The 22861-nt window shown below is 35.5% G+C and overlaps 1 protein-coding gene across 2 annotated transcripts in view; it reads left to right on the forward strand.

Moving 5' to 3' along the window:
- The window catches only part of ATRNL1 (attractin like 1), a 733758-nt gene that overhangs the window by 98886 nt on the left and 612011 nt on the right, over nt 1–22861 (forward strand). For both annotated transcript variants that reach the window (XM_049764403.1, XM_049764404.1), the window contains exons 9-10: nt 3101–3284; nt 13785–13939. In XM_049764403.1, the coding sequence (XP_049620360.1) occupies nt 3101–3284; nt 13785–13939 (339 nt within the window). The remainder of the gene's footprint in view (nt 1–3100; nt 3285–13784; nt 13940–22861) is intronic.

Consider the following 22861-nt stretch of genomic DNA (forward strand, 5'->3'; position numbering starts at 1 on the left):
AGGACATTGAGACTACAGGCATCTTCAAGGAGGAAACTGCACTCTCCAAGCAAGTAAAAGCAGAGATTAACAGATGGGAATAGATTAAGTTGAGAAGCTTCTACACCTCAAATGAAATAGCACCCAGGATACAAGAGCCCCCAATGAGTGGGAGAAACTATTCATCCAATACCCATCAGATAAGGGGATAATCTCCAAAATATACAAGGCACTGACAGAATTTTACAAGAAAAAAAATCTAATCCCATCAAAAAATGGGGAGAAGAGATGGACAGACACTTTGACAAAGAAGAAATACAAATGGCCAAAAGACACATGAAAAAATGCTCCACATCACTAATCATGAGGGAGATGCAAATCAAAACAACCTTAGACCACAGAGACTGGCACACATCACAAGGAATGAGAACAAACAGTGTTGGCGGGGATGTGGTGAGAAAGGAACTCTTATCCACTGCTGGTGGGAATGCCGTCTAGTTCAACCTGTGGAAAGTGATATGAAGATTCCTCCAAAAACTGGAAATCGAGCTCCCATATGATCCAGTTCTATCACTCCTAGGAATATACCCTAGAAAAACAAAAATACAGTACAAAAATCTCTTCCTTACACCTATATTCATTGCAGCACTATTTACCATAGCAGGACTCTGGAAACAACCAAGATGCCCTTCAACAGTTGAATGCCTAAAGAAACAGTGGTACATATACACAATGGAATATTATGCAGCTATCAGGAGAGATGAAGTCATGAAATTTTCCTGTACATGGATGTACATGGAATCTATTATGCCGAGTTAAATAAGTCAGAGAGAGAGAGAGAGAGAAAGAGAGAGAGAAAATGCAGAATGATCTCACTCATCTATGGGTTTTAAGAAAAATGAAAGACATTCTTGCATTAATTATTTTCAAACACAAAATAGAGAAGGGCTGGAAGTTACAGCTCACCTCATGAAGCTCACCACAAACAGGGATGAGTTTAGTTAGATAATAACTACATTTTGAACTATCCTAATAATCAGAATGTATGAGGGAAATAGAAAGCCTGTCTAGAGTAAAGACGGGGGTTGGGTGGGGAGGTGGGAGTTTTGGGACATTGGTGATGGGAATGTTGCACTGGTGATGGGTGGTGTTCTTTACATGACTGAAACCCAAACACAATCATGTATGTAATCAAGGTGTTTAAATAATATATAACAGCTAAATTCCATGGGATTGAAGATACACAAGTGAAATAACTATGTTGTCGGTCATTTGAGTTTAAATTTTGTTTTAAATTTAACTTGTTTAAAATAAACAATGAAGTACAGACTATAAACCATCTGTACTATGTAAAATGACCTAGAACTATGGTTTCTAAGTACTTTGGATATCTAAATTCTGAGAAGAACCTCTTGGTTATGCTGGAGTTTAGAAAGTTGCATTTGACACTGTTTCTTGCTTCAGTATTCTATGGTAAAGTTTATGCTTAATTTTTATAAAAATGACTATATGAAAAACTTTTAGTTGTTCTATTGTGCCTGACTATTGATAATTGGATTGAGCAGATCCCATCAGTTTGGGGCCTCTGCAGCAGTGCTTGTGGTCCAGTGGCTTTTCCCAGTGATCCTCTGGCTCTATTCAGTGCTCAGGCTTAGGGATGTTGTGCTGGTGCAACTGTCTGGTAGATGCTCAGGTTAACTAGTGTTGCTAGAGGAAGAGAGAGAAGACAAAGACAGAGAGACAAGGAGAGAGGCAGAGAGAGGAGAACAGAGAGAAGAGAAGAGAAAAAGAAGAAAAGAGAAGAGAAAAGAAAAGAGAGGATAAAGAGGGGAGAATGTGTTGAGAGACAGAGAGAGAGAGGAGAGAAGACAAAGAGAGAAAGAATGAGAGTGAGATGGGAGAATGAATGTGTCCATCATTTCTTCCTTAACCTTCTACTTTCCAGGATTCCCTAGAACCCAGCCAGAATATCAAGGAAATTCATATTTTAGGGTATTATTTTTGGAAGTTTTGATAGGAGATGCAAAGAACTCTGGAAAGCAAAGCCAGGTTCTAACCAAGAGGTCAGGAATCAGGGCACTGCTGAAACTGGAGCGGGTACGTCTAAGATATTTTGTCTGTGATTTCAATGACTCACTGCCTCTGAGCAAAGTTGATCCTCTTGAAACATTTATTGATGAAATTTTATTTTTTTGGTTGAATCACCGTGAGATTCAGTTACAAAGTTGAGTTGAGTTTCTGTCATACACTGTTCCAATACCAATCCCTTATTTAGTGCATACTGCCTGCTGCTAATGTCCCCAGATTCTCTCTCTCTCTCTCTCTCTCTCTCTCTCTCTCTCTCTCTCTTTCTCTTTCTCTCTCTCTCTCTCTCCCCTCTCCCTTTCCTTCTGCCTTCCCTATTAGCTAGCCACTTGCAATACTGTTACAGAAGGGGTATCATGCATATCACTTTATTTCCTTTCAGCACCCAGTTCTTGTTCAGACAGATCATTTCCAACTATCACTATCATAATGGCCCCTTCTCTCTCCTCACTGCACCCTCCCACCTCTTCGTGGCCAACTTCTTAGCAGTGCCCAGTCTTCCTGGCCCTCATTTGTGTTGTCTTCCTCATAGAATACTATGTTCTCTTTTTCAGAGACATTTACAGATAAAGGCCTATATATGAACAATAAAGTTTTCCTTTCGCTCTTGGACACATTGGCACACTGTTTTTGAGGGGTGCATTTGGGTCACAACCCATGGTACTCAGAGGTTGTTCCTGACTCTGTGCTTAGAAATTACTCCTGGCAGGCTTGGGAACCTTATGGGATACCAGGGATTGAACCTGGGCTGGTCATGTGTAAGGCAAATATCCTTCCCACTGTGCTATCACTTCAGCCCCCCAAATTGACATTATTGCAATTGAAAAGTTTAATTTATGGAAAGATCAAATCTTGCTCAACTTCAGCCATCACATCTAACATAGTGAAGCTAGCCCACAACTCAGAATTTATTTCTTATTAAGTGAGCACTAGTTATACTTCATTTGCTAATAAGATTGTGGTATTCTGTTCATTATGGTATTTGTAACTTAGTTTTCAACAGTACTTGCAATTATTATTTCTCTTTTTCTCACAGCATCAAACACGTGGCTTGTTCCAGAAACCAAAGGAGCTATTGTTCAAGGCGGCTATGGCCATACCAGTGTGTATGATGAGATAACCAAGTCTATATATGTTCATGGAGGCTATAAGGCATTACCAGGCAATAAATATGGATTGGTAGATGACCTTTATAAGTACGAAGTTAATACTAAGACTTGGTGAGTAGAACGGTGAAAAGTATGACAAGAACATTTGTCATTTATAGTTTCTATTTTTAAAATAATTTTTGGTATTGAATATTCAAGGAAGCAAACTTGAGTTTTTCAGTTTTCTTTTAATTCGTGATTTTCTGTTACGTTATTTCACAAATGCACAAAATGATAGTTTTATCTATATACTATAGTACATTACCTGTATAGTAGAAATGATTGACTTTGAAATGGTAGATTGTTTGTGTAAACTCACTGTAGCCATTACTTAGAAGTGCTGAGAAATAAGTGTTCATTTCAGATGAGCAGTTTGTTTACCACTAGAATTTGGAGCTTTGCTGTTATCTGTCCTGATATTTGTTCTTTGCACTCAAGTTGTTACTGTAAATTGCAAAAAGCTTGTGTTTTTTTTAAATTTGCCAAGTTTCATTATCTTATTTCCTGTGAGATACAAAGCTTATGACTTTATGTAGACTTCTTTTTTTGTGGTTGTTGTTACACACAGGCTTACATTACACCTCTTGTATTAGCTTTGTTATGCAAGTGTTACTGAAATTGCTGTGTTTGTGGATGTTCCTCTATTCAGCCTTATTTCACTTTGCCTAATTCCTCTTCAAATCATGCTGTATCTGCCCACTAAGGAGGTCTGACTGTCCCCAATCTTCATAATCCAGCTCTTGGTTAATTAAGGATGAATTCCTTGTGCCTGTGCATAGATGTGAGTGGTATCTTATTAATATTTTAACTCCAATACCCTGATTACTATTGTGAATAGGCATCTCTGTGTTTGTTTGCGCTTGTTTTTCCAATTTAGCAGATTCCCTAGGTATAAACATGTTCTCTGTATGTTCGATATACTGTTCATTAATTTTTCATATATTGATTCCTGGATATATACATTTTAAAATACAATTTTTGCTATACTCATTTCCCTTTGTAAATGTGGAAATGACTTTGTTGCTTTAAGTCACTGCATATTCTTTTAACTTCTTTTATGGAGATATTCTATGTGTCTAAATAAAATAATGTTCTACCATATGATTTACTCTTCCCCTTTTCATCAGATACATATTGTTTTAAAGAAATATGGAATTTAAAAAAAGGACCATGTGTGTGTGGGCAAAACTAAAACCAACCAAACAGAAAACAAGACCTTTTCTGTATAGCTTTTTATTTTTACTCATTTTAGTTAAATATAACTCAGATAAATTGCCTTTATATTTTGTAAATACTAAATGGATTAAATAACTTCCTTTTATATAATATATTCAATTATATTTTACATATTTAATTGCAATTTATTACCTATTTTAATATTAATAATGATTTCTTGCTTTGCTATAATTATAAGAATAATTGTGGTGTCATGAGATTATGCTATAATTAATCTAATTGAAGCAACCCTTTTTATTTTTGTGTATATTAAAGCTATTAATTACCCCCTCAAAGGATGGGACTGGAGAGATCTTATCAGGACTAAGGTGTTAACCTTGCATACAACATACCAAATTCAAATCCTGGTACCACATTTACTTCCTTGAGCACAGCCAAGAATAACCCCTGAACACAGCTGGATGCAGTTTGACCTCTCTTTATTTGCTGCACCCCCAAAAGAGCAATGATACATTTGCATGATAGGAACAGCATGGTTTTCAGTAATAATAGTGGATATTAGAATGCTCATCTCAAGATGTTAATAGGAATGAGTGGATTTTAAAAAGTCATGGTGTTTTTTGAATAAAGTCAGATGAGAGAATTAGTTTTTGTTTATTGCTTGAGATGTTGGGTGTTTCCTTCCCTGCCTAAAAATTTTGTACCCCATATACCATCAACCTTGCCGATTTTGTAAATGCACAGATACTTTGGAACTTTGCAACTATTAACATAAAGTGCTTTGTAGACTATTTTGAATGTTTCATTAGAAAGATATTTATTACAGATAAGTCTAACATCTTGATATTTTAGCAGGTCTTTCTTTAAAAAATCAGGAAAATTATCAAGTGAACAATAAAATTATATTCTTAAAGTTTGTAGTATTCTTGAAGACTCTGATAAAATTATAAGCCAAAAGTAATCATTATCAGTTTTTCAAGTTTGTAATTACATATGGATTGAGCCAGGTTTATTAAATACCCAATGTAATTTAATGTTAAAATGTTGCTATTCTATGTTGTTTCATACTAGATTACTTTCTTCAAAGCAGTTTTAAGGAAATTGAACAGAATCCCCAACTACACATATTGCCACTCCAAATTCCTTTATTTTTATAATATTTTATTAGTATGTTACATTTATTAGTATAGTACATGGTGATTACTGCTGAATCAATATTAATGCATTGTTATTCACTAAAATCCATAGTTTATATTAGGATTCATTTTTGTGCTATAGATTCTGTGGATTTTCCCAACTGCATACTGACAGGTTCTACTTTTGCTACATTTCACTGCCCTAAAAATCAACTTTCCTTCCCCTATTCATCCTTCCCTCCCTCTAAACTCTTGGAAACCACTGATATACTTTTACTATCTCTTTTATTTCACCTCTAATTGGAAGACATTTCCTAGAATGTCTGATCATTAGAATCAAATAGTATGTGCTCTCTTTAGATTGGTTTCATTCACTTGGCAATCGGCATGGTTCCCTTCCTGTCTTTTCATGACTCAATAGCCCATTTCTTTTGTTGCTGAATAATATTCCACAATGTGGATGTGCTGCAGTTTATCCATTTCCCTATTGGGGAACATTTTAGTAGCTTCCAAGTTTTGACAATCACGAATAAAGCTGCTATAAATATCCGTGCGCAGGTGTTTATGTGGGAGAAGTTTTTAATTCTTTTGGTGAAACACCAGGGAGTGCAAACTAGATCATATGGTAAGAGACTGTTTAGCCTCTAAGTAACTACACAGTTGTCTTCTGAACAGTGTTGTAATACTTTTTCATTCCCACCAGGGATGAAAGAGAATTTGTGTTGCCAGCATTTGTTTCAGTATTTTGAATTTTAGCCTTCCTAATAAGTTGTGCAGTTATTATTTCATTATTATTTTTACTTGATGTTTCTGATGATATAAGTTTCTCTGAACATGTTTTTATTTGCTTATTTGATGGGAAGGTATCTTCAGACCTTTGCATATACATCAAAAACAACTTTTGTTTTCCTTAGCTTTTGTGGATATCACATCCTGTGGGCTCTAGTGCCAGGCCCAATTACAACCTTTTGGTGTAATATGCTTCTATCAAACAATTTTCAAGTGTTTAATCAACCTGAGATACCTAGCTATATCCCATCCACTCAGTTATTAGACTTAAACTATTTGTAGCTTACATTTCTCCCTACTGGGGCTATTTCCCCTTTGATTCATATCATTTATTTATAAAATGAAAGTAATCTAGTGATATTAAAGGAAAACAGACAAATAGGACTTAAAAATGGGTGATGTTTTTATTTTAAAATGCATAATTAAATTATCTCCCATGTTTGGTGGGGGATATGGTGACATGATATGTGCGAAAGGTGTTATACATTGTATGTACATGACTGAAGCTCCAGTTATGAACAATTTTGTCACTGTGAACAAAACCCAACTGTATTTTGAATAACCTTGTAATCTCGGTGTTTAAATAAAGTAATGAAAAAAATCTCCCATGTTTGACTGTGTTATAATTTATTATATATTTTGTCTTATATTTTCTTGAGGGGTGGCACACCTAATGATGTGTAGTGGTTGCTCCCTGGCAGTGCTCAGGGGAGTACATAGGAAGCTGGGGATCGAACCCAGATAGGCTGCATGTAAAGCCAAGTATTTTTTGTGCTGTGATATCTCATCTGGCCCTTGTTTCATGGTTTTTGTATCAGCTCTGAAAAACTAGTCAGAATATTTATTTCTGCAACTCTTGCACTTAGTTTTTTTTATTTGAGTTAAGGTTTTTGTATACATTATAAAGGATGATACAAATTACTCTTCCTTTTGCATGTAAAAGTCCAGTTTATGGGAAGTTCTGTTAAAAAGTGCAATCTTTCCTTTATTGACTATACATGTGCTTTGCATTTCTACATGAAGTTTTAGAATCTTTTAATATTTTGGAAATAAAGGTTAAATGGGATATTTAGCAAGGAATTCAATTCATATAACAATTTGATGTGAAAGGTCATCTTAGCAATATTTAGTTTCTAATCCATGAGAATCATAAAATCTTCTAATTTTTAAGATCTATTTTCTATTTCCATAATCTCTTATCCAATAGTTTTATTGGGTTAGTGATTTATTTTACTTTTTGTGGATTCATCTTCAGTGGGACTTGGAGGACCATACAGTGGGCAGACTGAATTTGAAGCCTCTGTGGGAAAGACACATGCTCCACTCCTTGAAGCTATGTCCTTTGCCCTTCACTTTCTCATTTTTTGTAGAATAAGTTTCACACTTGCTTCCTAAGTATTTCTGTTTTTTTTTTGTGCATACTATTCTAAATAAAAGAAATTATTTTTACCCTAAGGATATTTTTTATTGGTATTCTATAGAAAGAGCAATTGAATTTTGTTTTTCTTTCACTCTCCAAATTCGCTGAAGTCATTTAGTTCTAATAGTGTTTTAGGAATTCATTAGAATTTCTATATGCAAGTAGCAGTTGTTCTACTTTTTTTTTTCCAGTTCCTATGTGGATATCCTTATTTTGTTTCCTTGCCTATTTCTCTGCCTATAGCCTCAAATACAATTTTGAATAGAGATGACATCTTTGTTTTGTTCTTGACCTAAGGGAAAATTTCATTTTTCACCATTAAATGTGATGTCATCTGCAGTTTCCTTGTGGATGTGCCTTGTATTAGTTTTTCTGAGACTTCTGAGACAAATGACCTCAAGCTGGGTAGCTTCAAACAAGAAAAGTGTGTTTTTCTTACAGGTCTGAAGGCCAGAAGTCCAAGATTCAAGTGTGAAACAGGGCAAAGTTCTATAAAGAGTTTCTAGGAGAAATTCTATTCCTTACCTCTTGGACCCATTGATGACTGTAGCATCCTAGGTTTGTGGTTGAATTACTCCAATGTCTACTTCCATGGTTATATTTCTCCTTTGTTTCTCTGTGTTTCTTGAGGATTCACTCACATTTCAGTCTGTGAGATGTAATACTTTCATTTTATGGAACATTCTTCATCTTGGGAATTTGCTTATATTTCAATTTGAGATATGCAATTCTTTTTCCATTTATAATGTATTCTCTTTCTTGGACAATGCTGGTATCTCAACCTTGGCTATGTAGTTTCCTTATTTTACATTATGGCACGTTCTTCACCAGCCTGAGAGGTGTACTCTTGCCTTACTTCTCTAAAGAAGTCTAAGTTCTCTCTCAAATATCTCTCTCTTTTATTCCTACACACATAATTAAAATTATTTTACTTTTAAAAGGAGGCTACTTGGAGCCAGAGCAATAGCACAGCAAGTAGGGCGCTTGCCTTGCAGGTGGTCAACCTGGGTTTGATCCCCGGCATTCCATTTAATCCCCAGAGCATGCCAGGAGTGATTTCTGAGTGCAGAGCCTGTAGTAACCCCTAAGCACTGTCCGGTATGGCCCCCAAAACCTCCCCTAAATAAAGAGACAACTTGTCATTGGTTTATCTACTAGATAAAATAGGGTAGTTTTCTCATTTTGAGAGCCTTAATTTAATTATATCTGCGAGAAAACAAGAAAAAAAAAGGGATGGGGAGGCTACCTCTACATATGGACACAAACATTAAGAGTTAAAACTATTAAGGAAGTGTGTCTACAGAAACATACAAAGAAAATATTAATATCCCTATTAAGTCTTTTGAGATAGTCTGAGGAGGTGGAGGAAATAAGATCCAGGGCACATTTTCATCTTGTAGACTCTAAGAAATGGTTTGCAGCAGTCAGGTATAAGGTAGTGTCCTTAAGCTGGGGTCTTGGTAGCAAGCAACAGTCCACAATAAAGGGAGGTGGGAGAAAGAGGGCCTCATAGAATGAGTCAGTAGGAGTGGTGGCTACAGTGGTGGCTACAGCTTCTTGCTTGTAGATGGGGGACTGAGAGAGTGTCTTTTTGCTTTGGGAGCCAGGTGGCAGCTTGCTTGGGCTGGGAGAAGGTCCTAGTTCCTGAGGAATTAAGAACTGAGGGTAAAGAGGTTATGTACAATACCGATTAAACAAACATGGAGGAGTCCACCATATACACACTTACACTCGCTTATAGACAGACATTGGAGGTCTATTCTTAGGTTGTAGTTGGAGGCCTGACCTTTATGGGCTGGGTCAGAGTATTTTAAAAAATTGGGGCTGACATGGTGGTGAGGGGAAGGTTTTCCAATTCTAGGTTTTCCAAATTCACCATTTCATCAATGATGGGGGTAAACTTTGCTAAATAAAGCTTTCAGGTTAGATTGTGTACAGAGCATTTTAGGATAAACATAATTTTCACATCTAGAGTACTTAGCAATATAGTAGTGAGCACTATAAGAGGAGTCTATCTCATGTAGTATTGTGTATTGTGCCTTGTGTATCAGGTTCCTCTCTGAAAGGAAACTGACAGTGTGGGCATTATGATATAATAGTAACATAGCTTGAATTGAAAAAAGAAGATAATAGTAATTTGCAAACACATACTCAGTAAATGGAGCCCATAACAAAAGTATATGTTGTGCATTGTCTATTTCCGTGGTCTCTATGGACATAAGCTTTAGATCATAGTAGCAGACATAATTGAAAGGAAATGGATAAATTGGAGTATTTTGTCGTCACTGTCATAAAGAGCATTGTATTTGAAGTGTAATATGATAAAACACTGACATGCAAAATTAGGGCATCCAACCTCTATCTCCAAGAACCACTGTGGACAAAGAAATCGAAGAATTATTTTATACTTAATAATACACTAAAACATACTGATACAGAGCACCTCAGTAGAAGTCTCTGGCTTCCAATCAAATTCTGTTCCTGTTTCTGTGGATAAAAACGTTAGAACATTATTATAGGCCTCTGTAGTGAGAGGTTGATTGAACATTTGTTTAATCTAAATAGCTGTTTTAGTTGTTGCATGTTTCTTTGTAATATAAAAGAAAGTAAAGGCTTTGTGTTTGTGTTTCTCCTCTTCCACTTGATTTGTGTCCTTCTCGCTATACCCTGGCACCTATGGTGTTTGGAATATCTACCAGTTAGGCCATTGTGTTTCTTCATGGAGTTATTCTAAATACCACATATATTGATATCATTGTGTCTTTATCCTTCTGGCTTACTTCATTTAACATAATATCTTCTAGTTCCATCCATGTTGCTACAATTTTTGCATAATTGTATTATTTCTTACTGCTATGTAGTATTATGTATATAATTATGTATATTATTATATATATAATACATATATATTATGTTATATACCAAATCTTCATGATCCATTCATCTGTTGTTGGACATCTAGGTTGATTCCAAGTCTTAGCTATTGTACTGAGTATAATGAGTAGTGAATTTTGGATGAATATCTTTATTTATTTTATTTTTTAAATAATTTTTATTGTGACCAATGTGAATTACAAGTCTTTCACAATTATATTTAAGGTACATAGTGACAGTGAATTAGAAACTTTCCCACCACCACCAATATTGTCTTTCCTCTACCCCTAATCCCAGCATGCTTCCCATACCTCCCTCCTTTGCCCCCTAGACTGCTAGTGAACAGGTTCCCTTTGTGTAAAGCTTGTTGTAGATTGATTGGGTATCTTGATTTTGTTGTCATTAACTTTGGGTTTGGTGTTTAGGTCTGATCGTTTTTTATTTCCACTCAATGTTCATGCGACTGTTTGCTCCTGGTACCATCCACATTGTTTTTCTTTCCTCAATTTATGAGGCAGATCAAGATGATTCAAGTTTTTCTGTTGGAAAAAAACCCGAAAGCTGGGAGGAGTTCATCTAGAAGCTATAAGTATCAATTTAAAAGAATAAAAACTCAAACCAAACAAGCAGTGACAAAAACCACAACAGCAACAAAAACCAACTACAAAACAACAACAAGAAAAAAAAGGAAGGAGGGCTGGTGTGGCAAGGTTGTGTGTGTGTGTGTGTGTGTGTGTGTGTGTGTGTATGTGTGTGTATCTTGCATAAGCACAGTAATTATTGGGGAAATTTGAAAGGGAATTCCCTTGGCCCAAGAGATACAGGGTTTCTCTGCCCTTGAAACATTGTGTTATGGGAACAACTACAGGCTCTGGATACATTCCTTATATAATCCTATGGTGTGAGGCAACGTTCTGCTCAGTTGTGGTTGACAAAATCAGTCTTCTCTAATAAGAGATCTTGGTATTTGCACAGGTCATAGAATGAAGTCTAGGATAGAGTTTTTCTTTGTGGTTCTAGAAGTTCTGTTCCATCATGGTTGTTGTAGTCAGTCTTCTGTAATTAGTGATCTTGGTTTTTGAACAGATCCTAAGACAAAGCTAGGGTAGAATTTTCCTTATGGTTCCAAAAGTTCTGCTCAGTCTCAGTTAGCAAAGTCAGACCTCTAGGGATCTTTTGTACAAGTCTTAAGCCAAAGTCTAGTTTAGGGTTTTTTTATTGGCCCTAGGAAAAGTTCTGCTTAGTTGCAGTTGTCAAAGTCAGTCTTTTATAAGTAGTGATCTTGGTTTCTGCACAGATTGAAAGATGGAGTGTCTTCTGTTTTCATCTTACTGTTAGGTGATGAGGCAAGGCAACCTGCTCTTACTTAGATCAAGTTGTTGCTGTTTCCTTGTCAGGATGTCCTATCAATCTTGCACAAGTTGATGCCAGTGCAATATTAAGAACTCCCTTGAGGAAGTTTGATTCCTGGTGCTGCTGCAGGGAACCTTGTGGGTTCTACAGTTGGGATCTGGGGTTTAGGGTTTGACGGTCAATCACATGGGGTCTAATGTCTTTCAATCCTGAGGAATAGATACCCAAGAGAGGGATTTCTGGGTCATATGGTAGCTCAATTTTGAGTTTATTGAGAACCCTCCCTACTGTTTTCCACAGGGGTTGGACTTGGCAGCATTCCCACCAGTAGTGGATGAGAATTCCTTTCTTACCGCATCCCCGCCAACAGAGATTGGTCCTATTATTCTTGATATGTGTCATCTTCACTGATGTAAGAGTATTGTCACTCATTGTTTTCTTGATTTAGATTTCCTTAATGATGAGTGATGATGAACATGTTATCACGTGTTGGTCTTCCTCAGAGAAGTGTCTGTTCATTACTTCTCATTTTTTTTAGGTTTTGTGGAGCTAACCTTAAAGTACTTTGTATATCCTAGATATTAAACCTTTATCTGATGTGTTGAGTGCAAAATTTTTTCCCATTTAGTTAGCTGTCTTCTAATTTTAGTCTGTGTTTCTTTTGCCATACAGAAGCTTTTTAGTTTGATGTAGTTCCATTTATTTAGGTTTGATGCTATACCTCTTGCCAATGGTATCCTATCATTGAAGTCATTTTTGAGGAACACACTTTATATTTTGACAAACTTTACAGTGAGCTGAAGAAATATTAGAAATATGCCTCTATTCCACCTTTCTTATGATATTATATAGTGACACCTGTATATGTTACTGACTCAACAATTTATTGTTAGACTTGTTATTTCATATCTGGAAGTTAACTTCATGTTCTTGGAGAATTAATTGACATTGAAATTCAATCTTATATGATATCTTATTGTGCTAAATACATTATTGTACTATACCTTCTCTATGTATTTCCTGATTTCACCAAAGCAAGGTTTTATTTATAGTATTTATGAAATATAGATATGATATAGGATATTATATGTCTTTACTACTTACCATTTCATTCAGGTGAAATGATTATAAGAATACATTTATAGTCATGTTTCTCAGAGTTTTACTTCTAAATCATACCAATATTTTAATGCTTCTGAAAAATTTATTATGCTTCCCAGATATATAATACACTATATTGTAGAAATGATCTTGAGCAAAAGATTGTACAGACAAATGAAAATGATTTGAATCTATGTGTAAAGAGAATGACATAAATATTTGCTGTTAGAATGAAAATAATGATAATACTAGTTTGAAAAGTAAGTCCAGATACTTATCTTGTAAAAATATATCATGTCTTAAATTTACTGTATGATATTTTATGTTATTATTTTATATAAATGGTTAAAAGTATATTAAGGGATACATGTAAATTCTGTATTTTAAACTGAATGCAATTCCAAGTAAATTTATTATATTTAACTTTTATTCACTTTTGTTAATTGTCATGGTGTTTAGTTTTAAGGAAACCATTTCCTTTATATAAATGAAAAATATTTAAAATATAAATTATAAGAGATCATCATATTTACTACTGAGTTTTCCTAAAGCATTTGTAGTAATACAAATATCGGGTATTTAAAAATATTGTTAATAAATAAGTCGTTATTTTTGCCATTTTAGAGAAAATTCTGTATGTGAATTAGACCCTGTATATGCTACATATAAAGTCGTGGAGGTATTTTTATCCTTTGTAATGAATTTTTAAATTTTATTCTGTAGGACTATTTTGAAAGAAAGTGGGTTTGCCAGATATCTTCATTCTGCTGTTCTTATCAATGGAGCTATGCTGATTTTTGGAGGAAATACTCATAATGATACTTCCTTGAGTAACGGGGCAAAATGTTTTTCTGCTGATTTCCTGGCATATGACATAGGTATGTATTGGTTAGGATTTAACAAAGTAGATATGCCATAATTTTCATGCAGAAGTTCTCAAATGCTTTACTTGACAGAGTGTTTAAGAGAGAAATTGAAAATATAATTTATGAGATAAATTCTGTGACAGATTATGAGTGGAATTTTTTGAATTTTAGCATTATAGAAGTGAAGGACAAGATAACAGTATACTCTTTTTTATTTTTTATATATATCTTTATTTAAGCACCATGATTACAAGCATATTTGTAGTTTGGTTTCAGTCATAAACAGAATACCCCTCTTCACCAGTGCAACATTCCCACCACCAATACCTCCTTTCTCCTCCAGTATACTCTTGACTGAGTTAGCAGTAGAGATTAATTGAGACGGAGACAAGGGAAGTTAGAAATCTGGGTTTGATTGTCCTTTTTGAAGCCTTTTTTCTATATTGTATCAGCCTATAGGATCTATTGACTTCAGCAGTTTTGATCATTGATATATTTGAAATATGATCAAATTGTGTAAATTTAAAGTAGTAGTTGTATAATAAAATAATAAAGAGGCTCTTTGGATGGAGCTGGATGGTGATGGGATGAATTGGAGGGGCCTTTTTCTGCCGTCCCAGCACCACGTGTCTCCAACCCCCACCAGCTGGCAGGTCTACCGGTTCAGGGTGGTGATGAGGAGAAATTCCACTCACAGGCAGGCTTCTTTAGGAGATAACATCTTTATTTGCCCTGTGTGGCCTATATCATAACCATTTATGCTGGATTCCTATTCAGCCCTGCATTCTAACTTGTCTTTCAGCTATTTCTTCTCCTGCCTCCTTTTCCATACTTCATCCATGCAAATTCCTTTTTGCCCCTGAGGCCAAACCTTTTGTAACCTCCCCAAGACCCCTTCCAGAAATGGGAGGGTCTTTCTTGTAGGTAAGGTTACACGAAGAATGCAGGGTGGGGTTACAGTAGTGATACAAGCATTTTATATTTAGTTTGAATGAACAAAGATACATTTGAATTGATACACTGATGCTGGAGCTGCAATTTGTGTTAAACAACATCCTAGGTTTAACCATCCTAGCCACTGGTGGTACACATTGGCATCATCATATTTAAGCACACCATTAGATAGCCTTGGTATGGGAAGTTGCTAGAACTAGAGAAACAAATATAGGAATGATAGAGTTAAATAGATTTGGGGGAAGAATGGAACTCCCAGAATATCTAGGGGTAAAAAATAACTCAGTGAGATTCTTTTCCCAATAATCAGATGCATATTTATATAATTTTAATTTTAATTAAGTTACATAATCCTAATTATGTTATCTACTGTCCTAGCAATTACTGGATATTTAAGTAAATGTAACTTTTGAAATACTTAATTTAAGTACCACATGGATAATTATAGTTAAAATATTTCCTCTTTATCCTAATATAAATTAAATGTAGCTGATATTTAAGAAGTACTTTAGAGTACCTTATATCGATGGTTAAAATAATATAACAACTTTAAGTTATCAGGAAGCAGCTTGATAAAAATAGATCAAAGATTATATAGCTCTCTTAAAATATGTAAGAAGTCTACTTTTGCTCTTAAATATCATTAAGGCCATCATCTAACAGAGAATTATTTCAAGTAGCAGCAATTATGATTATTGCTAAGCACTTGGATCTCTATATTATTACAAGTGTATTTTGAAGGGGATTCTTAGTAAAACAATATAGTGTAAAGGGACTAGAATGATGGTACAGAGATTCAGGTACATATGTTGAATAGAACCGACCTTTGTTTCATCCCTGACACCAGATGGTTACCAGAGTATCCATAGACCTCTGAGCTCCTGCTGGCTGTAGTCCTGCAGGCCTAGGAGGCCCTTGCATGCTGCTGGTACTGTTTGGTGATTCCAGGGCTCACACAGTGCATTGAACGACCAGCTGGTTGGCTGAGAGACCCCAAGGAGGGCCCCTGGGTACCCTGAGAACCTCACAACCTCCTCAAATAACTTAATTTTGAGTTCCGAGTATGAATTTGTGATTTAGTCATTCAAACAAAGCTTCCCTCGCTAGCATTTTTAGATCTAAGTAATTGGATCTTTACTTTTCTGAAATAAGCATTTGGGGTGTGATAGTTGTTGATGATACTGAGATGGTTTCAGTTCTAGCCGGGCTATGAATGAGTATCCAGGGTCTTGAAATAGGAGTTCAATGAGGTACTGACTTGAAGTTGCATTAATAAGAACCGAGACTGTGTGATTGGTAGTGCTGATGTACTTTTTTTTTCCTCTGGTAAGCTTATTTTCTGAAAAACATTGTTTTTCTTTGGGAATTCAAATTCTAGGACAATTGTCATTTTCTAGGTAAGTCCATGAGGTAAGATCTTGAGCTTTTCCAGAAGTTTTTTTAAGGAGCTTTCACTTAGAGCCTGTCATTTTTATTCCAGCGAGATTACTGGTGAGATTTTTCTTTTTGTAGCTCACATATTAGGAATTTATTTTTATTTCTCCTTTATTGTTCAAGGTCATAATATTTTAGGTTTTTTGTGTCAAATAATTGCAGAGGTGCAAAAATAGTGGAGGAACTACTTTCCCAGAGAGAGAGAGAGGGAGGGTCAGTTTGGATTCCCATCAGTATCTTGTAAGAGTGAGCTGTTGCGCTAAGGGCTTTATGCAGAATAATTGTAATTTGAATAAGATATTACACACACTTTCAGAAAATTAAGCAAACCAACGATAAAAGGAATCCCTAAAGCCCTTTCACATAGTAAGTGGTAAATCCAACTTTTTTAGCTTCTAAAGCATCCAGTGTCTTACCTTTTGGGTGAACATGCAGTTTTCTTGGGGGAATTATTTATACTTGATTTTGATAGCTACCAGATTCATTTTTCAGGCAAACTTAAAATTGAGGGAAGATTAATATATTTAACAACCTCAACAACTCCTTTTTCTTCTCTTCCTCTGCCTCTTCCCCATCCACCTGCATCTCTTCCTCCCCCTTTTCTTCCTCCTCTTTCATTTTCTCTTTTTCTCCTCCTCTTTCTTCTTTTCCTCTTTCTCTTTCTCCTCTTTTCTTCGTCTCCTCATCTTCCTCCTCTTTCTCATTTTATTTTGTTCTCCTCCTCCCCCCCTTCCTCCTCTCCCTTCTGGTCCTCTTCTTATGTGAAAACTAGGATCAGAAACATAAAAGTAACAATATAGTCCACCACAGAATAATTTTTTTGCTTTATTTGATTATATCTATATAATCTGCAATAGAAACCTTTGTGAATCTATTTTCTTGAGCTCACTGCACCAAGTATTTGGATATTTTCCTGCAAAAAAGTGTTTTTTGTTTTTTTTTTTTGTTTTTTTTTTACATTTCAGAAAATGACTTCCAAAATAACTGTTGTTTTCATTACAGAATATATCCTTGTAGCAATAATCTGGCCTTATAAGCTAGAAAACAGGTTTTGTAGAGGGTTCTGTTAATTTTCTTTGGTGCAGTAATGCAGTACTTTAACTGGCATATTTAAGTGGAAATGCCGGAAGACTTAACTTACTGCTTGTGTTACATTATGTTTAAACAAATAGGAATATTTATGCCAGTGTGAATTTCCCATTGTTCCAAAATGTACTGTCACAACATGACTGCCACAGTAAATTTTAGTAGTGGCTCTCGTCAGTCTTGGAAGATGTAACCTTGCTTCCACAGCTCTCAGTGCGCTGTCCACCTACACATGATAGATAGACACTCACCATGGTGATCCTCAAATATGGCTGTCCCTGGGCATCTCATTTGAAGGTTATAGGGAAAATGTCAGGCCTATTAATCAGTTAGTCTTAGGTTTGTCACTGGGCATCTTATAATTAGAATCGCGCTGGTGAATAAGATTGAGTCGACTTTAATAGGTATCACGATATATTATTTAATATTCTAGTTGGTAAATAAAGCTTGAGGCAAGAGTTTAGAATCTAAACAAAATCATATTCGTTTTTGTGATTGTTCATGCTGTTACTGCTTTCAGAATGCCAGACTCATAGCACATTACTCATGACCGAAATAATCTTTGTGACAAAAGATTGACTAACTGCAATAGAAAAATATGCCTCTCTTAGTTGATCTCCTGTTTACTATGTGCTTTAAAGCTGTTTGGCTATGGGAAGTAACTATTATCATGAAAAAGCAGGTGGCGAAGGAGAATCAGGTCACTTACTCTGTATTTTTACATGTCTCAAGGTTCTGTCAATGGATCAACTGAGGTTTCACATTTTGGAAATGAGAACTTTTCATGAATTGAGTTGTGCTTTAATATGAAAGTGAGTTCTGATATACAATTCAGCATTGTATAATCAACTGTGATTATAAATTTTTCATTGGGCCCAGCATATCATTATGATACTTATCATTACAAATGGTAGGAGTTGAGAGAATGTCTAGAATACTGAAGGGAGATGAAAGACAACTGGTATACAGGCTCCTTATTTCTTTTCTTGAAAAAGATAGTATAAAACTAACAGTGTGATTTTCCAAGTTAAGAGTCCTTCAGAAATGGGGTAGGATGAGTAGGATTTATGTGAGAATAGCTGAAGTTTAAAATCAGATAAAAAATAATAATAAAGTTTTAAAAAACGAATTACCTGAACATGTCAACCTTACTTATGAATATCCTGGTAGAACATTACTTACAAACCAACTCTGCAAACAAAACTGAAAACAGTTCCATGCTTAAGGAAATATTTTAATATGTAATTTATAATATATGATTAGTTACCCAATTTATAATATAGTGGAGTTGTAGCACTCTAAATCAATGAACTCTCTTGTGAGATATTGCATACATGTTTGTCCAACTGTAGAGTGGATATATGTACTCATGTATACTTGATCATTTTATAAGGCAAGTTCAAATTAAAATGTATACTGTTTAATTGGTTTTGGTACATACATAGTGTGCTCAGTGGTTACACAGGCTCAGGGATCACTCCTGGCGGTGCTCTGGTATTATAAGGGTGATTGAATGTGGGTTGACCACATGCTAGGCAGGCACTTTACTACTGTATTGTCTCTCTGACCTATGTTTAATATTTTTTAACACATAAAATTTATATAAATTCTAACTTTTTTTTTGAGGGGAAGATGTGCTTACCCAGTGGTTCTCATGGCTTATGCCTGGCTCTGTGCTCAGGGATCACTCCTAGAAAGGCTGAGGGGACCATATGTGAGAGATTGAACCAGTGTTGATTATATATGGCAGGGCAAGAGCTCTGCCTATTGGATTATCTCTTCGACTCTGTTCTTATTTATAATTGTTTATTTCCTAGTGGTAATTTTATTACTTTCACTTCTTTCCAGTTAGTACTGCTCTCTTCTATTTCTCAGGTTGTTTTCGTTTTCCCTCTTGAAAGTACTATACATGACTGGTCTGGCCGCTGGAAAGGACAAGATTGGTTTTTGTTGTTGTTTTTCTTCAGGGAAATCCTGAAAACCAGTCACATTTTTTTTCTTTCAGTGTAGCTAATTGTTGAGTTTTGAGCTTTACTGAAGGTCTTCTTTTAGGTTTCTAATACATCATTTATTTATAATATATGGTAATTTTTTACACATTAGTAGAAAAAATATAATCCACTTTTTCCAGAAAGAGGGTCCTCAGTAAAGGAACAAATGAACTTTTTATACAAATGATTTTTATAAGTGTGAGGTTCTTCGTACACTGTTGGTACTTTACATTGTATGATTCTCTGAACATCTGTGTTCTGTATACTATTGCTTTATTTAGAGGGACAGCAATTTTAATTTTGTTTACTTAAGTTTTTTTTAAATAATGTCATTATTTAAAGACCGTGATTATAGTTGGGTTTCAGTCATAAAAAGAACAACCCCTTCACCAGTGCAACATTCCATCACCAATGTCTCTTCTCTCCCCCACCCCCGGCCTGTATTTGAGACAGGTTTTCTACTTTCCTTACTCATTGACATTGTTATGCTAGTTCTCAGTGTAGTTATTTTTCGAACTGCACTCACCACTCTTTGTGCTGAGCTTCATATTGTGAATCGGTCCTTCTGGCCCTTATCTCTGGGAATTCTTTCAATAATGTCTTTTATTTTTCTTAAAACATATAGATGAGTGAGACTATTCTATGTCTCTTTCTCTCCCTCTGACTTATTTCACTCAGGTTAATAGATTTCATGTACATCCATGTAGAGGAAAATTTTATGACTTCATCTCTCCTGACGGCTGCATAATATTCCATTGCACAGGGGCTGGAGTGGTGGTGCAGAAGTAGAGTGTTTGCCTTGGATGTGGCTGACCCAGAATGGACAGAGGTTCCATACCAGCATCCCATTGGTCCCCCAAGCCAGAAGCGATTTCTGAGCACATAAGTAACCCCTGAGCCTCACAGGGTGTGGCCCAAAAACGAGAAAAAAAATTCCATTGTGTATATGTACCACAGTAAGTTTTAACCTCTTCCCAAGTGTTTGTAGCTCAATGGATTCAGGGGACATGCCCAATGATTCTCAGTTAACCAGGATGCAGTTCAGCTAAGGGCCCGAATATAATGCTAGGTCTCCGCAGGCTGCTCTTCTTATCGACTTAAGAGGACTGTGTGGTGTGAGGGCATGAACAGAGACTGGCTGCATGCAAATCCTGGGCTCTTGGCTCCAGTACTGCCTTTCTGTAGCCTGAACTCGTAATTTTAACATGATTCCTCGTCAAGTCTTGTAGGTTCAGCTGCTATTTATTTATTTATTAGTTTGGGGGCCACATCCATATTCCTAATGCTGAGGGCTTGCACACTTCTACCTATAAGTTAAGGGACCCCCTATAGATGGGTCTAAGGGGGTTTTCTGAGGTGTCAGGGATCAAACCAATTCGGTGTCATGCAAAGCATAGCCCTACTTGCTGACTATAGCTTTGTCCTTAGGTCCTGGGCTTTTAAATTTTGAGTTGTGACCCTCATTTAGTTTATGTAATGGAAAGTGAAAGTTTTAAAATAATTTATGATTTTATTATCAAAAATGTTTGACTTATGTCAATTTTATATACGTGGGTTATGTAGACATTTATTGGGTGAAAAGGGTCACTAGTGAAAAGGGTTTACTAAGCTCTGGCATGGGTTATAAGATACTGTGGTAAAAATTTGAGCCCATACCATTGCCACTAAAGCTGCAGTTGATGTTAAATGAAACTGTACTTCTGTGTGAGTAACTTGTGGAATGTGCCAGCACTTGCCTTTTAAAATTCTTTTCATTGTAACTCTTTTTACTATGAGGTGTTGCTTATTATCCCATCCCCTGATTTTGTAGAAAAATTTTTGAATGACCTTTAATTAGAAATAAGGGCATATAGTATTTATAACCAGATATGAAAATTAGTTTTGCCATTAACCAGGCATGCAACTTAGTTTTATCATTAAATTGGAGTGGATCAATTTTTTAAGAATTGATTTTTGTTGTACCTGTTCTCTTCCAACAAATTAATCTCAAAGTAGTTACCTCAAGACAGCAAATTAGAGACAGAATATGAACAATGAATCTCTCAATTGAACAAAAAATTTCTTAATATACCTTTAAGATTTTAGATATTGAAAAAATTACTAAATTAAAATCCTTGAAATAAAGTACACGCTGAGAAAAAAAAAAGCTTTGCAATGTCTTAACAAAACTCGGGAAGAGATTGGGGAGAACAGTGATGAATATTGAACCCAAATTCAAGATAAAACATCAGAGAATAGAATTTCAGAATGTTCCTTAGCTATAATAAACTATGACCAAGTAGGATTTATTCTAGGAATTCAAGTGTTACAGGGAATCTGTAATTATGATTTATTTATTTTGGTTCTTGGGAGGATCACACCTGCCAATGCTCAGAATTTAACTCCTGTCTCTGTGTTAAAAGACCACTCCTGGTAAGGTTTAGGGGACCAGATGTGAACCTGGGTCAACCACATGCAAAGCTAGCACCTTACCTGCTGTACTAGATCTTTAGACTATACAGAGCACCTGCTGCATCAAGACTATTTCCGCAAGTGAACAGGGAATAATATAGTGTGTTAAAAACACTATACAATTATTCCAAGTAAGATTGAGAGTCAAGGGTCAGAGAGATAGCTCAAAGGGCTAATGTGTTTGATTTGTCTACAGGAACCATGGGTTTGAGCCCCTGCAGCTCATGGTCTTCTGGGCACCTCCAAGAACTATCCTTGACCATCACCAATTGTGTCCCCCAGTTCAAAAAAAAAGTGAGAGTCAACAGTGACACCTACTTGTCTGGCTGAGTAAGATGAATTAAGTAGTGAGTACATACCAGGGAAAAAAGTTTAGAGAGAAGCTTTGGGTGTGTGAGAGATAATGGAAAAAACATGAGTTTCTTAAGAGCTTAAAAAATGTTTTGACCTGAGAAATAGGGTGCAACCCACTGATACTCTATCCAGTTCTTTACCATAGGTGTCAAGGGAAAAATTTTTGGATGCATCTAGAAATTTTCTATTGTGAAAGTATCCAAATGACTAATAGAAGTATCCCCCCACCTAGTTTTGAGTTCATTTATTTTTTATAATCTACTTGTCCTTTTTAGCCTATTTCATTTAAGTATTTAATTAATTAGTTAATTATAGTATAAGTAATAGCATAACAGTATAATTAATTATACTATTTCATTCAAGTATATAATTAAAAATGTCCTGGCATTTCAAGCAACATATTAGCATGATTTGAGAAATATGTTCTTAAAGTATCATAGGCACATTTGTTTTTTATCTGTGACAAAATGAATATGGTTTGTAAAAAAGTTAGCTAATGATGTCCACTTTCCATTCATACTGTTTTATTCATAACAGATACAATAAAACAGTCTTTGAATTTTATTCTAGGTTCTTAATGTAATTGGAGGTCCCTCATAGGTAAATAGTTCTAACAGTATAATATTCAGTTGCTCAAATTTAAATTTAGGAGAATAGTAACTTC

The sequence above is a fragment of the Suncus etruscus genome, chromosome 17 (assembly GCF_024139225.1).
Source record: "Suncus etruscus isolate mSunEtr1 chromosome 17, mSunEtr1.pri.cur, whole genome shotgun sequence".
Taxonomy (NCBI): Eukaryota; Metazoa; Chordata; class Mammalia; order Eulipotyphla; family Soricidae; genus Suncus; species Suncus etruscus.